Source organism: Peromyscus maniculatus, chromosome 5 (genome assembly GCF_049852395.1).
Source record: "Peromyscus maniculatus bairdii isolate BWxNUB_F1_BW_parent chromosome 5, HU_Pman_BW_mat_3.1, whole genome shotgun sequence".
In the NCBI taxonomy this organism is placed as follows: domain Eukaryota; kingdom Metazoa; phylum Chordata; class Mammalia; order Rodentia; family Cricetidae; genus Peromyscus; species Peromyscus maniculatus.
Window position 1 is genome coordinate 85953257 of NC_134856.1, and position 14043 is coordinate 85967299.

Genomic DNA, 14043 nt, shown 5'->3' on the forward strand with positions numbered 1-14043 from the left:
TGCTGCTTTAGAATGGGAGAATGAGTTCATTTCTAACATGTCCTTTGCTCAAACTGGATGATAATGCTTAAAATTAAAGCATATAAGAAAAAGAAGCTGACAATGGATAATAATTTTAAGCTTTGGAAAGGAAAGTTGAGTTCTGAGAGGACAACATGGGACTTTGCTAACAGGGACCTGTTCTAAATGCAGATGTTTCCTCAAGGCGGACACATGTTCAACAGATTTACATGTGATCATCCCAGAAAAACTCCACACAGCTAAATGGGAAAATGGAAATGAGAAGGTCTAAAACAAGTCGTGAATAAACAGCTGAATCTGCTTTTACTCACAATTTTAAAACCCTCTGGCACTTGATTGGATATTTATTGATACGAACAAGAAAGGGAAGGTGCCACCTACGGAACTGCAGTCACCTCCACATTCCAAAAGGACCGATTTTCTTACACCACAGTGCATTACATCTCCAATGAGATAATGCAGCAATATCAGTGTATATCGATATATTCTGACTATAAAACATTTTATTAAAAACTGCTAGTTGAGCCTGGCAGTGGTGATGCACGCCTTTAATCCCAGCACTCAGGAGGCAGAGGCAGGTGGATCTCTGTGAGTTTGAGACCAACTTCATCTACAGAAAGAGTTCTAGGACAGCCAGGGCTATACAGAGAAACCCAGTCTCAAAAGAACAAAAACAAAAAAACAATTGTTAGCTGAAGCCAAGTCTGAAGAAATGAGGGAAAGTATACACCTCACACACGGGGTATTGTACTGTAGAATGCACCAATTGCCAAAAGTTAATTAGCAGCACATATAACTTGTCCTAGAGTGAGGGAGAGAGAGTGAGAACAAGACAGGGAGACAGAGAGACAGAGACAGAGACAGAGTACAGCAGGGGTCAGAGGAGAGGCACAGAGAGGAAGCATTACATGTTTTCTTTTCCTCTTTGGTAAAATAAGATGCAAATAACTAACTAAATATTTTTAAATAAAAATATCTTAAATATATCCAGCGGTTTCAAAAAAAGAAACTAAAAACTCTAAAAGAAATGATTACTAAAAATAAGCCTATTATTATAAACCAGTGGAAAACAAATATAGAGAGTGATAGGGTTGGGGATTTAGCTCAGTGGTAGAGCGCTTGCCTAGCAAGCACAAGGCCCTGGGTTCCATCCTTAGCTCCGAGGGGGGGTGGGGGAGAAAGTGATAATACACTCTCACGTAGCTTCATTTTTCTTACAGGACTAACTACCTTTCCAAGACCAAGTTACACTCTGGCCTGTGGAAGTGGAAGTGCAAAGAAGTTTCTGTGGGAGAGCAGAAGTAGCAGATCCCTCAGGCAGAACGCAGAGGACTCCGCCAAGCAAAAGCAGACTAAGCCCTACTGTGTGCTTCATTTCATACGCTGTTGTCATTCCCAGGTTTGAAAGGTTCAGGGGAGACATAATTACAGATAGACTAACTGCCCCGTGGTTTTGAAGCTATGTGTTAGGTCAATCATTATACCCACTATAGATTTTCAGGAAAACTAATGGTAAATGTGAACCTATTTTCAGAAAAACACATCCAAGACCTACAGTAAGATAACCTATGTCATTCAATTATAATCCCAAGGAAGTAATTATCCCCCAGTATACCAGATGAAATAATTTTCCCAGTTGAATCATAATGATTTCTATTTATGAGGTCTATCACATTTGAGAGAAAAAACAACAGCTCTGTCCCGTCCTGTTGCAGTGAATGCCCAGCTATCAATCAGTACAGGGAAAATCACGTGTTAACAGTAGACACTGTAGCATCAGGTGTAAATGCAGTTAGACAGATAACCTGAAACTTGAATCCAAAAACCTTAAGACTAACACTTAATCATCTGTAACAGAACTGATTTTAGATTTCCAGCAATTTCTGCTTAAGAACTGAAAGAGTCAGACACACTGGCATATGCCAGTGTCCTAGTACTTAGACAATAGAGGCAGGAAGACTGCATGTTCAGGCTAGCCTCAGTTACCTAGCTAGACCCTCCCTCAGAGAAAGAAAACAAATAAACAACTGAAAGGATATGAGGCCACTACCCTACAATGAAAGCAGGGCCATCTTTAAATACTTCCACTAAATTCAGAGATGAGGGAAGAGAACCTCTGTCCCCAGCCTGGGTCACAGTGGATGTCTGGCACATGGAAGACACGTCAGTAGACCAGCTCTCCGGCCATCTGCTGTACAGCAAGCGCATCTGCTGCTCAGAACAAACACCCTTGTCTGCCCTGGGCCCAAGGTCCTTGGCATATTACATAATCTTAAACCCTAACTCCTATTTTTTCAAAAAGCATAAAAGGTGTTAGAATATTCCCTTACTGTAAACTTGAACTCAACATCTGGACAATTTCTTTAAGGTCGGTATATTTACATATTTGATCACTCACAGTCTCCCAACTGTGAAATGTTGGCTCCCTGTGTAGTGAATTCTCTAGAAAAACTCTATAACCAGATCTATCCATGAAGCATGCCCCAACTGTGCTCTTTCCTATGATCATTCTCCTGATGGCTGCAAGGAGGTCTATTAGGTCTGCAGGGGAACACATCCCTCGAGTCCTCCCGCTCAACAGTACCAGGATTTGCCAACTGAACCATCTTACCCCACATACTTAAACAAAAAAAGAACATTCATATTCTTCATCCTTATTGTACACTAAAGTTAAAAACCACCAATACTTATAGTCTGGGTACATACTTTGCTTTCCTTCAAAATGTGTCAAAATTATAATTTAAAGTAATATATAGACACTAATCTTTCGAGAGTACTAAGAAAACTAACTTGAAGGAAAAGGAACAATCCAGATAAAAGCATGGGGGAACGGGGATGGAAAAGTCACAGTATTTGGGGGCATTACACAAAAGCAACAGAAGAGGGCGCACTGTGGAGCTGGAGAAACCTTGAACCTCCTAGGTCACCAATGCTACTGCCAGCCTTGACTAAGGCAACGGTTCAGCTTAGGATTTTGAGACGTTATGATGATGGCAAAGGAGGCATTGTACTTCGAGGTTTGGATGTTCTGTACTTTCTTCAGTTGCTGAGCAAAGCCAAGAAGCCCCACCCCCGGGTCATTGAGTAAACAGGATTCTCTCTCCAGGGGCTCTGTGGGTTTGCCTATACATGCATTTTAATTTATGATATGTTCAGGTTACAATATGTTCATTGGGAAGTAACTCCATAGTAATTCAAAGGAGCTTCTGTAACCATACTTGCAATTTTTTGAAGCAAAAAGCGATTAAATACCAAAAATAACACCCAACAATCAAAAGTTGAGAGAAACACAAACAAAAGACACTCAAAACCTGGGGGGAAAAGACAAGAAAGCAGCTACATGACCTGGTAGTATATACACAAAATAGCTTTCTCAAAAATTGGATAAGATAGTGTGTGCAAACAAAAAAATACCAAATGCTTTTACCCGCTTTAGTAATCATAAATGACAGTATCAATACGATGTGTACTCTGAGATAAGAAAATGAGCAATTATAGAATATTCTAATGCCATGATCTTCATTATCCCTGAGAACTGGAATATTAGTTTAGATAAAACACATATTGATATAGAATAAAAAAAGGAAATTCCTATAGTCCTGATCTTGAACTGGAGATACCTGCATGACCACAATGGGTATTTCTAAGAAGCCACATAGATATTAACATATACATTTAAATATGCTCAACATCGCTAATCTTTAGGGAAATATAAACTGCATTCACATTATCTCACATTGGTTGAGAAAGGCTATTATCAGACAGATAATGCATAAGTGTTGGCAATGATTCGAGAGAAGGCAACTCTTGTATACTTTTAGTAGGGGACTCACTTACACCCGGAGTTCAAGACCAGCCTAGGCAATGAAGAGAGACTTGATCTCAAATAAGTAAGAACAGGGAGCTGTAGCACTGGCTGCTCTTCAAATTGGCAGCACCCTATACATAGCAGCTTATCACTGTTTGTATCTCTAGCTCTAGAGAACCTGATGGCATCTATAGGGACCGGGCACACGTGGTACACAGACATACAGGCAGTAAAACACATAAAGTAATAAACAAACAAACAAACAAACAAATAAATGTAGTGGTTTCTCCTTTAATTGTTACAGTTTCTTTTATTCTTTCTCCCCTCCCTTCCCCCTTGGGTTTTTTTTTTTTTTTTTTGGTTTTTCGAGACAGGGTTTCTCTGTGTAGCTTTGCGCCTTTTTCCTGGAGCTCACTTGGTAGCCCAGGCTGGCCTCGAACTCACGGAGATCCGCCTGGCTCTGCCTCCCGAGTGCTGGGATTAAAGGCGTGCGCCACCACCGCCCGGCCCCCCTTGGGTTTTTAAAACAGGGTTTCTCTGCGTAGCCCTGACTGTCCTGGAACTCGATTAGTAGACCAGACTGGTCTTGAACTCAAAAATCTGTCTAGCACTACCTCCCAAGTGCTGAGACTAAAGGCATGCACCACCACACCCAGCTAAGTTTATGGTTTCTAATGCCAAAAAAATTTTAAGTGAGATCATTTCACTTCAAATAATCAAGAAAAGAAACCCCAATGTTTCTCTTTTCTCATGTATTTTCACTACTTACTATAAAGCTGATATTTTAACTACATTTATTTGGCAGCATTTAAATATGATAGCCTTAACTTTATAGGACTTGTATTACATCAAATAAAAATAAAGGAAAACAAACCCATGATTTTCTGGTCCAAATGTCTTGCCTCTTCCTTATTTGTTGCTGTCTCTGTTGTTTTCTGAAGTGCTGGGGACTGACTCTGGGGCTCTGCAGACTCAAAGCAAATGTTCTAACCATTAGGCTACACCCTTGGCCTCCTACGTCCAGTTCTTTTTTCTTTTTTCCCCTTTGGTTTATGAGATAGGATTTCTCTGTGTAGCCCTGTCTGTCCTGGAATTCACTCTGTAGACCAGGCCGGCCTCTAACTCATAGAGATCCACTTGCCTCTGCCTCCTGAATGCTGGGATTAAAGGCACCACTGCCTGGCATAAATCCAGTTCTTAAAGAGAACCCCTCCTTCTCAAATTATTAAGCAACTTAACTATTAAGTAGGCGGTCTAGAAGGCAGTAAATAAGAAAACTGTAAAATAGTTCAATTTAGAACGTTTTAAAAGGTACAATGAATGTGGGCTGAAGTTTTTACACTAGAACGGATACCTGCAATCCCAGCACCAGAGAAGCCTGTTCATCAGTTTAAAGCCAGCCTGGGTTACATAGTGAAGTCCCTTTGATTTGGGTTATAGTATGAGAACCCTACCTACCTCAAAGGAAACAGGCAAAACGAACCCCCCCAAACAAACAAACAAAGCAACTATGGAGAGGGAGGGACTAGTCTAGCTCAGTCACATGCCATATGCATGACAATACACGTAAATCTTGGTTGCTAACTTGGCCTCTACCTTATTCACTAATATAAAACTAGTGATCACATCATTTTAAAAACCACTGATGAGCCAGGTGGTGGTGGCACATGCCTTTAATCCCAGTACTGCGGAGGCAGAGGCAGGTGGATCTCTGTGAGTTCGAGGCCAGCCTGGTCTACAAAGCAAGTTCCAGGATAGCTAGCACTGTTACACAGAGAAACCCTGCCTCAAAAATAAATAAATAAATAAATAAATAAATAAATAAATAAATAAATAAAGCCAAAAAAACCTAACAAACTAAATAAATATAAATTTTTTTAAATTGATGTATTGATTACTAATATATTAGTATTTTTTTTTAAGTTTCTTGCTCTAATTTCTTGTTTCTTCCTAGCATTTGAGTTTCATTCATGTTTTCAGAACACAATTACATATTTTGTGTACTACTAAGTACACTGGGAGATAAAAACTTCACAGACATACAAGGATTAATTTTCACAGGATGAGAGGACATGCAGGTCATGGATTCTTAGTACAATCTTCATGAAGATATCTTGGATCTTTAAGTAACCACATTTATCAACACCAACAAGAAAGGAATTCCAGGACCACCTCACACAGCCTTACTAAAGGAGACAATAGAATTCTAGTCAGTCCAATTACTACCTTGCCACTGCCCCACCCCCAAATCCTTCATTAATATTGGTATTTAGATGCACTAGTAACATTTTAAAAGTAAATAATGTCTGTTTAAAGCAGATATATCAAAAGTGGGTTTCTAAGCTAAAAATCCACTATCATTAAACAATCAACGGTTTAAAGAGAACTGCATCTAAGTGGGATTTCCCCAACTGTAAATAAAGGTCATAAACACAATGAATCAAAGGTGGACATGCGCAGAATGCTCAGCAGTTACTAAGGAAAGTGGCGATGGCTGAGGTATGCCCAGGGGTCCACAGTCTGATAGGACAGCAGTAGGCCCGGAGAGAAGAGAAAGCTGGACTTCTGACCGGCCTGACAGGACAAATGATGCTCAGCTTCATTCAGGACCACCCGGTGGACGGAGCACTTTCTTTGGCACATCACTCACTCTCTGCCCTGTGTCGATAACTCCTGGCTCCACTCAGTATTCCTCCACAAGATCTTCTTCTTCTTCATCTTTGTTTTTGTTGTTGTTTTTCTCCACAAGAACTTAAAGAGAAAGTGCTGGGCTATCGAGCAGTCTGTCTCTTACTGGCTCAGACCAGAGAATGACGAGAACTTTTAAAAAGTTACCTTGAAGGGGAGACAGACGGCTCAGTGGGGAAGTATACTTGCTGGGCAGGAATGAGTACCTAAACTTGGATACCCAGCACCCTGTAAAAAGCTGGGTGTGCCGTGTACACCCACAACCCTAGTACTGTGGGTTGCAGAACAAAAGAGGATCACTGGGCAGCCAGGCCAGCCGAAGAGCAGTCAACTCCAGGTTCAGTGCAAGGAGGGAATAGGCAGACAATGAAGAGCGGGACAGCTGACATCTTCCTCTGGTTTCCACAGGCATGCACACACCCACACCCCAATTCTAACCAGATTTACATCCGTCACCACCTCCCAAGAAAAGGAAAGGAAGAAAGCTTACCATAAGTACCTTCCCTGTCTACCCTGGCTACTGCCAACATGAGCGGGCCTTCCTTTCCAGGATGATGCATTGCAGCACTAGTGCTTTGCAAGAGAATACACTACACACTAGAACCAGAGTCTGATGGCACCCATCCAGCCACCAGGGAGCTCTACAACTCCACTGTCTGTCCAGTTTTCAGACAGGCATCACGGCCACATGGATTGCAAAACGCCCTACTCCAAGTTTAAGCCTAGTCCATGAAAAGCACATAATACTTCAAAAGCTGAGGAATTGGAGATTATACAAAATGAACTGTAAGAAACTGCAGCTTTTGGCCATTCCTGGTTAGAAGGTAAATGATGTCAGTCGCTTTGGAAAATAGTGGTATGATTCTTCAAAAATTAGATATACACTGGAATAGGAGATGGCTCAGCAGGTAAGGGAGCTTGCTGCTAAGCCCGATGACCTGGCATTGATGCCCAGGACCCACATAATTGAAGGAAAGAACTAAAAATGATCTCTGCACACGTGCTGTGGCCACACACACACACAATATAATAAAACTTTACAAGTGGATGGGTTGCTCAGCGGAGAAGCATGTACAAATCTCTGAGTTCAATGCCCAGCACTCAAACAAACAAAATTCTGTATTATGTATTTCATTCCAATACAGCATATCCACTTCTGGGTATACACCCAAGAAAATTGAAGGCGCGGACATAGACAAGGATTTATACTCAATGCTCATATGGTCATAACAGCCTTACTCACAGGAAGTGGTAGGTAAAAACAACCAATTCCTATTAAGAGGTGGTGAAACAGATGTGGAATATGCAAATGTCACATCACCCAGCCTTAAAAACCAGACAATGTACCAGGCATGGTGGCTCTTGCTTTTAATCCCAGCATTCCAGAAAGCAGAGGTAGAAGGATCTCTGAGTTCGAGTCCAGCCTGGTCTACACAAGGTCCAAGAGAGCCAGAACTACATCTCAATAAAGAAAAACAGAACAAAGTGGACAATGCTGACACACGAACCCTGGAGACAAGGATTAAGACATTACGCTGTGTGAAATAGGCCGCTCACAAGGTATAAATACTGTATGAGTCCACGCCCAGGCTGTCTGAACCACTTTTTAGGGTACAGTTCTGTGGTACTGAGTATATTCACATTCCCACACAACCATCACCACCATCAGTCTCTACAATGTATTGTCTTCCCAAACACAGACTCCATTCTCATTAAACATAAATCTCCATTCCTCACTCCCCTCGGCCTTAGCAAATGCCATTCATGTTCTGTTTCTGTGAACCTGTTTACCCTGGAAACCAACTAGCCTTCCTTCCAGCCAGCTGGCTGCTTGCCTGCCTTTTCTTTGAGACAGGGTCTCATGTACCCCAGGCTGGCCTTAACTCACCATGTAGCCTTGGATGACCTTGAATTTCTGATCCTCCTTCTTCTACCTCCTGGATACTGGCATTACAGGTATGTGCCATCATGTCTGACTTTATACAGTGCTTGGGGTTGAACTCAAGGCTTTCTATATTGCAAGAAAGCACTCTACCAACTAGCTGAGCTACATCTCCACCCTTTTTATAATCAAACATTTTAAATGGTCCAGAGAAAAGAATTTTACTCATCCTAAAAAAAAAAAAAAAACCCTCATATCAGCAAGTGCTCATAATGCACTCATTATCCCCACGTACACAGTGGTGCATTCAGCTCTTCAGTAATCAAATCATGGGAGGAGAGGAGATACCTAAGGTTCCCTTTTTGTTTCGAAGGTCTAACTCAGTATCTCATTCTTGTATAAAACATGTACCAAGAAGATTCCATGTGGTCACATTCTGTTCTCTCCTATCTACAAGTTACAAAAGAGAGAAATGCCTCATCACAAAAAAAAACCTTGATCACACCAAGACTCTGCCTGACAAAACCAGCTGCAAGCGTGTCCGTTAAAGGGTTAGAATAATTTATAAATCACTTTAAAACACTGAGACTGAACTTCAAGAATGTTCGTGTTAGTAGAGTATGGAATGCTAAAAAGACAAAAAGTCCATCAAAGCGGTCACTAATACAAGAGGATTAAATGACACAAACCTTCTTGAGAAGATACAATGGGCGGCAGGTAATCGGGAATGTATTCTTTTCTTTCCTCTGCATCTTTACTTCCGGGTTGAGGAAACTGAAGGACATTGTTCTTGCTAACAGGAAATGAAGGAATTTGATGTGGGAAAGTGACAGGTTCAATATTATGAATATAGTCTTCTAGTTCATGCAGATTAACCCCCATAAGTTGGAAGGCTTCACCAACATCATCCAAAATGGGGTCTGTTCGGCCATCTGAAACAAAGTCAAAAGCAAATCATATCACTAGAAAGAAAGTCCATGGTTATTTTCAAAATATTAAAAAATATATACATATATTGTTTGAAATAAAATTTTTTTGAGGCCAGCCTGGTATATATAATGAATTCCAGGACAGCCAAAGGGTATGTAGAGAAGCCCTATCTCAAAAAACAAACAAACAATTTCAGTGATGCACAAAAAAGAAAAATCATACTCATTCTTCTTCTTACGAAATAATAAGCACACGTTTCACCTCTTCTCATCAAAACCTTTATTACTGTCAGTGTAAAAACAGAACCATTGTAAATTCTGCATGCCTCATAGTCTCAGTCTAACACATTCTGAGGCTTCCTTTGACCCCCTTTTTCTTGCCAAAGAGTTCAGATATTTTTTTCCCCAACTGTATTTTTTTCTATAACTACATCAGTAAAGAATGGTCTCCTGCCTACCAGGTGTGGTGGTGCACACCTTTAATCCCAGCACTAGAGACAGAGGCAGGCAGATCTCTGAGTTTGAAACCAGCATGGTCAACAGATAGAGTTCCATTAAGAGCCAGAGCTACATAGAGAAACCCTGTCTCAAAAAACAAAACAGAAGAATGGTCTCCTTTAGCCTCAGAAGACACATTACACCAACCTCAGTGGATGCCAGAACCTTGGACAATAACAAACTCACATAAACTACAGTTTTTGCCTATGTATAGCTTAACTATGCTAAATTTTAATGTATACATTAGGCACAGTGAGACATTACAACCAATGACAATATAGAAAAATCACTATATACTTTTAAAAAGTGATTTAAGATTTATGAAATGTTCTTTTTTTTTTTTTAAATAATATTCTAACCATGACTAGGATAGCTAAAAAGTTGTTGTATGGTTCAACGAGTGATTTATTGAGATAAGATCTGGATATAGTATTCACTGACACAGAACTCATTATATAAAACAGCTTAGCCCCAAACTCACAGTGACCCTCCTGTCTCAGCCTTCTGTGTGCTGGGAGTACAGGAGTGAACCACGATGTCTGGTTCAGGGAAGCTTTGGAAGGTAAAAGGGCAGACAAGGCAGAGCTGTGGCTTCGAGTTCGACACGTCACTGACAGAACAATTTTCTTAAAATACTCTTTCCCAGGAGACAAACTGATTATATTCATAGTCTGCATAAATGCTAATGTTCTAACTGATTGGAGCACCCTGATTGTATTTGTATTATCATAAGGTAGGGATAAAATAGTATAGACACTCAGGAAACAGTTGTCTAGTAAATGTGTGGATAGTCTACAACCCTACAATCTAAAACTGTCTGTTTAAATAAGCATTTCTAATAAGTCACCAAACCCAAATGGGGAACAATGAACCTGACAATCATAATCTCATAAAAAGGGGGGACGGAGGTTGGGGGAGGGAAGAAAACTGACTGTAGAAAAAAAATGGGTAATTAAGAAAAAGGTTCATACTGGATATGATGGCCCACGTCTTTAATCCCAGCACTCATGAGGCAGAAACAGATGGATCTCTGTGAGTTTGAGGCCAGCCTGGTCTACATAGAGCTGTAGGAAGCTAGGGTATGTAGAGAGACCCTGCCTCAAAGATAAAATACAATAGAAAAAGAAAGAAAGCACAATGGTCCCTTGGCCACTTTGGAATGCTTAAATCCATGAACTCCTTGGCATGAAAGGTAAACATGTATTCAAGGGATATTCTGAAAACTCAAAAGGTACACAACATCTTCCTTTAGTTCAGGAACTAGGTAACAAAATATAATGTCTTAAACATAATAGTAACAATATACTCAAGGACAATGGAGGAGGGACTTGAAGGCAAAGAAGCAAAGGCTAGAAAATCATTCTGCCATGGCATATTTTCAAGGTGCAATTGAATGAATACCACTTTGGGATTCCCTAGTTAGAAAAGCAAGCACTCCAAAAGAGTTCATTTTAGGAACTTATTCAGTAAGTAGCCACTATATGTAGCCACTCATTTACTAGACAACTGTTTCCTGAGTTTCTATACTATTTTAGCCACACCCTAGGGTAATATAAATACAATCAGCATGCTCCAATCAGTTAGCATATTAGGTACTTATGCAGAATATGAATATAATCCATTTGGCTCCTGGGACAGGGTACATATATGCATACACAATTACAGAGCAAGATGATAAATAGCACAAGAGAAATATGCACAGGATTATGACAGCCGATAACACAAATTCCCCAGAGCAAGTGATAAGTAAATCTCAAAATGTAAGTGGTTCTGCTGGTGGGCCAGAAGGACATTCAGTAAAACAGTGTGTGAATGGGAGTGGATAGCTTCAAATGTGTTGGAAAACGCAAGTACCACAGCATGGTTGCAGATTAGTATGTTAGGACAGCAGAAGATAAGAAAAAATGCTAGCTCACAAAGGGAACTGTGTGCTGCTAAGATTTTTAGATGGTAGCAAATGGAACACAATCTAAATACTTTAAGAAAGATGACTGGCAGGATGAGATTTATATCATGGACAGGATCTGATTTGTGTTGGGGTTTGATTATTTGGGTAGGAATGGCATTTGGAGTCTTAAAGTACAGTGAATCTATCTATAGGTCTTAATTTTAAAGGTAGAAACCACTTTAGCAGAACAAAGTACTCTATAAAACACATTTAGTTCTACAACTTACTACTTTAAAAGTCTTATGGCTGGCCAAGCGGTGATGGCACATGCCTTTAATCCCAGCAATTGGGAGGCAAAGACAGGCGGATCTCTGAAGGTTCGAAGCTAGCCTGGTCTACAGAGCTAGTTCCAGACATGGCTACATAGAGAAGCCCTGTCTCAACACTCCCCCTCCCCGCAAAAAAAGTCATATCATGGAATTTAAATGAATGGTATACCCAATACAACACACACACACACACACACACACACACACACACACACACACACACACACACGGCTTCACACATCAATAAAATGATCTGTAGCTTTTATTAAAACACTCCAAATTATTAAATACTCCCGGCTAGAGATATTATTGGGCATTCACTTAAAAGCCCTGATTACCCGGGAAACATTGCAAATTACCTATGATCCCTTCCATCACACTTCGATCAACACTGACATAAAGACATAAAGGAGGGACTCCGTGCGTAACTGAGATGCTTGTCAAAGTTATTCAGCGAAATCGACAAAGCTGGCTTGAAAAGTACCAAGTGGAGATGCTGTCTGTGAAACGAACAGATGCCGAAAAAAGAGGCAACGACCCTGACTGAGCAGAGCTGTCAACGAGTCTAGTTAGGAGCTCAAGAATGGCCAGCCTTGTAAGAAACGGCCGGTAGACGGAGCGCCTGTGACAACTAGTTGTAGTAGTTTGCGGGCAAGGGAGGCAAAAGAGCAAGGTGAGAGAGGTGGAGAGCATTCTGGGGTGGCTCTGGCCGCAGCAGACCCGAGACAATGAGAGAGAGCGAAGCACCATTCCAGGACCAGGAGAGGTGAGAGGGTGTGGAGCTGCAAGCCGGGACCCTGCTTCCCCGCTGGTGGCGGGAAGTTAGCGGATGAGGAAGAGGCACCTAAGGGATGACTGGAGTTCGCAGGGGACGGTGGAAGCCCCAGGACCATCCGAGTCTGAGAGGATCGCCCATCTCGAAGCCGGATTCGGAACGCCACCCCTGGAGGGGACGCCCAAAGGGGGCCGGGGGGGCTGAGGTGTCACTCGTGACCGGCTTGGGGGCAGCCCTCCCGCAACCCAGCCCCAGTACTCACAGAGTTCAGAGTACCGATGGCAGCCTCGGCCCAGCTGCTGCAGATAGCGCTGCAGGACGTCGGTGAGGAGGTGGCAGGCACTGAGCTGCACCGAGTCCCAGCCCAGCGCCTGGCAGATCTGCGCCACCGAGACCCTCAACAACGACCTGGAGTAACTCTCGCACATCCCGCTGCGTGGACGCCACCGCAGCCCTTTGCTGCCACTGCTTCCCAGCCCCGCCGTCTCGCCTCAGCAGAGCCCCCGATTCATTCTCTGGGGGCCCCGCGGCGGGGAAATCGTCCCCCCTCCGGCCCCCGGCGACCACCTCAAAGCCTCAGCAGCACGGAGCGCGCCAGCCTGAGAGCCGCCATTTTGGACTCGCTCCGCCTCCCGCTGGACGGCCGCCGGGGCGAGGCAGCACAAGCCGAACGCCGAGTGGGAGGAGGCGCAGGCTCCGCCCCGCGGGAGCGGAGCGATAGTCTCGAGATCGACTCTGGGGCCTGGAAACCGGCCGGAAGCCGAGCGACTGGGCGCAGGTGGAGTATGCGCCTCCCTGACAACAGGTGTCAGGGTCTTTCTCTCCCGACTGGCCGAAAAGTAAGAGGTGAACGTCGATGTGTTCAGGGGCTAAACCAGGGAGGCAATGTGTGACAGTGGGATGTCAAAGAATTAATAATTAATAATGTTGATAGAGATTTAAATGTGAAACGAGGGCATTGGGACTTTAAGCTACCCTCCCCCCCCCCAAGCAGATTCGATTTAGTCTTCCTTTGCCAAAATAATATAAAAAATAAAATAAAATGTAAGATAATATCCAAAATGAAATAGAATAAAAGGCAACGGTTGCTTGCCACTGTGAGGCCTGAATGAAATCCATAGAATTCACTCAGAAGGCTGAGGCAGAAGAATCGTAAGTTAGAGGCCACTCTGAGCCACGGAGAAAGACTTCGTCTCCAAAAAGCAAACTAAGCTAGTAAATTCAA

The 14043-nt window shown here is 42.3% G+C and overlaps 1 protein-coding gene across 1 annotated transcript in view; it reads right to left on the reverse strand.

The window, feature by feature from the left end:
• Window positions 1-13471, reverse strand: part of Taf3 (TATA-box binding protein associated factor 3) — a 155625-nt gene extending 142154 nt beyond the window's left edge. The window contains exons 1-2 of the mRNA XM_006984414.4: window positions 13081-13471; window positions 9089-9331 (exon numbers count right to left, since the gene is read on the reverse strand). Coding sequence (XP_006984476.2) covers window positions 9089-9331; window positions 13081-13246 — 409 coding nt within the window. The 5' untranslated portion in view covers window positions 13247-13471. The remainder of the gene's footprint in view (window positions 1-9088; window positions 9332-13080) is intronic.
• Between the last annotated feature and the right edge of the window lie 572 nt (window positions 13472-14043).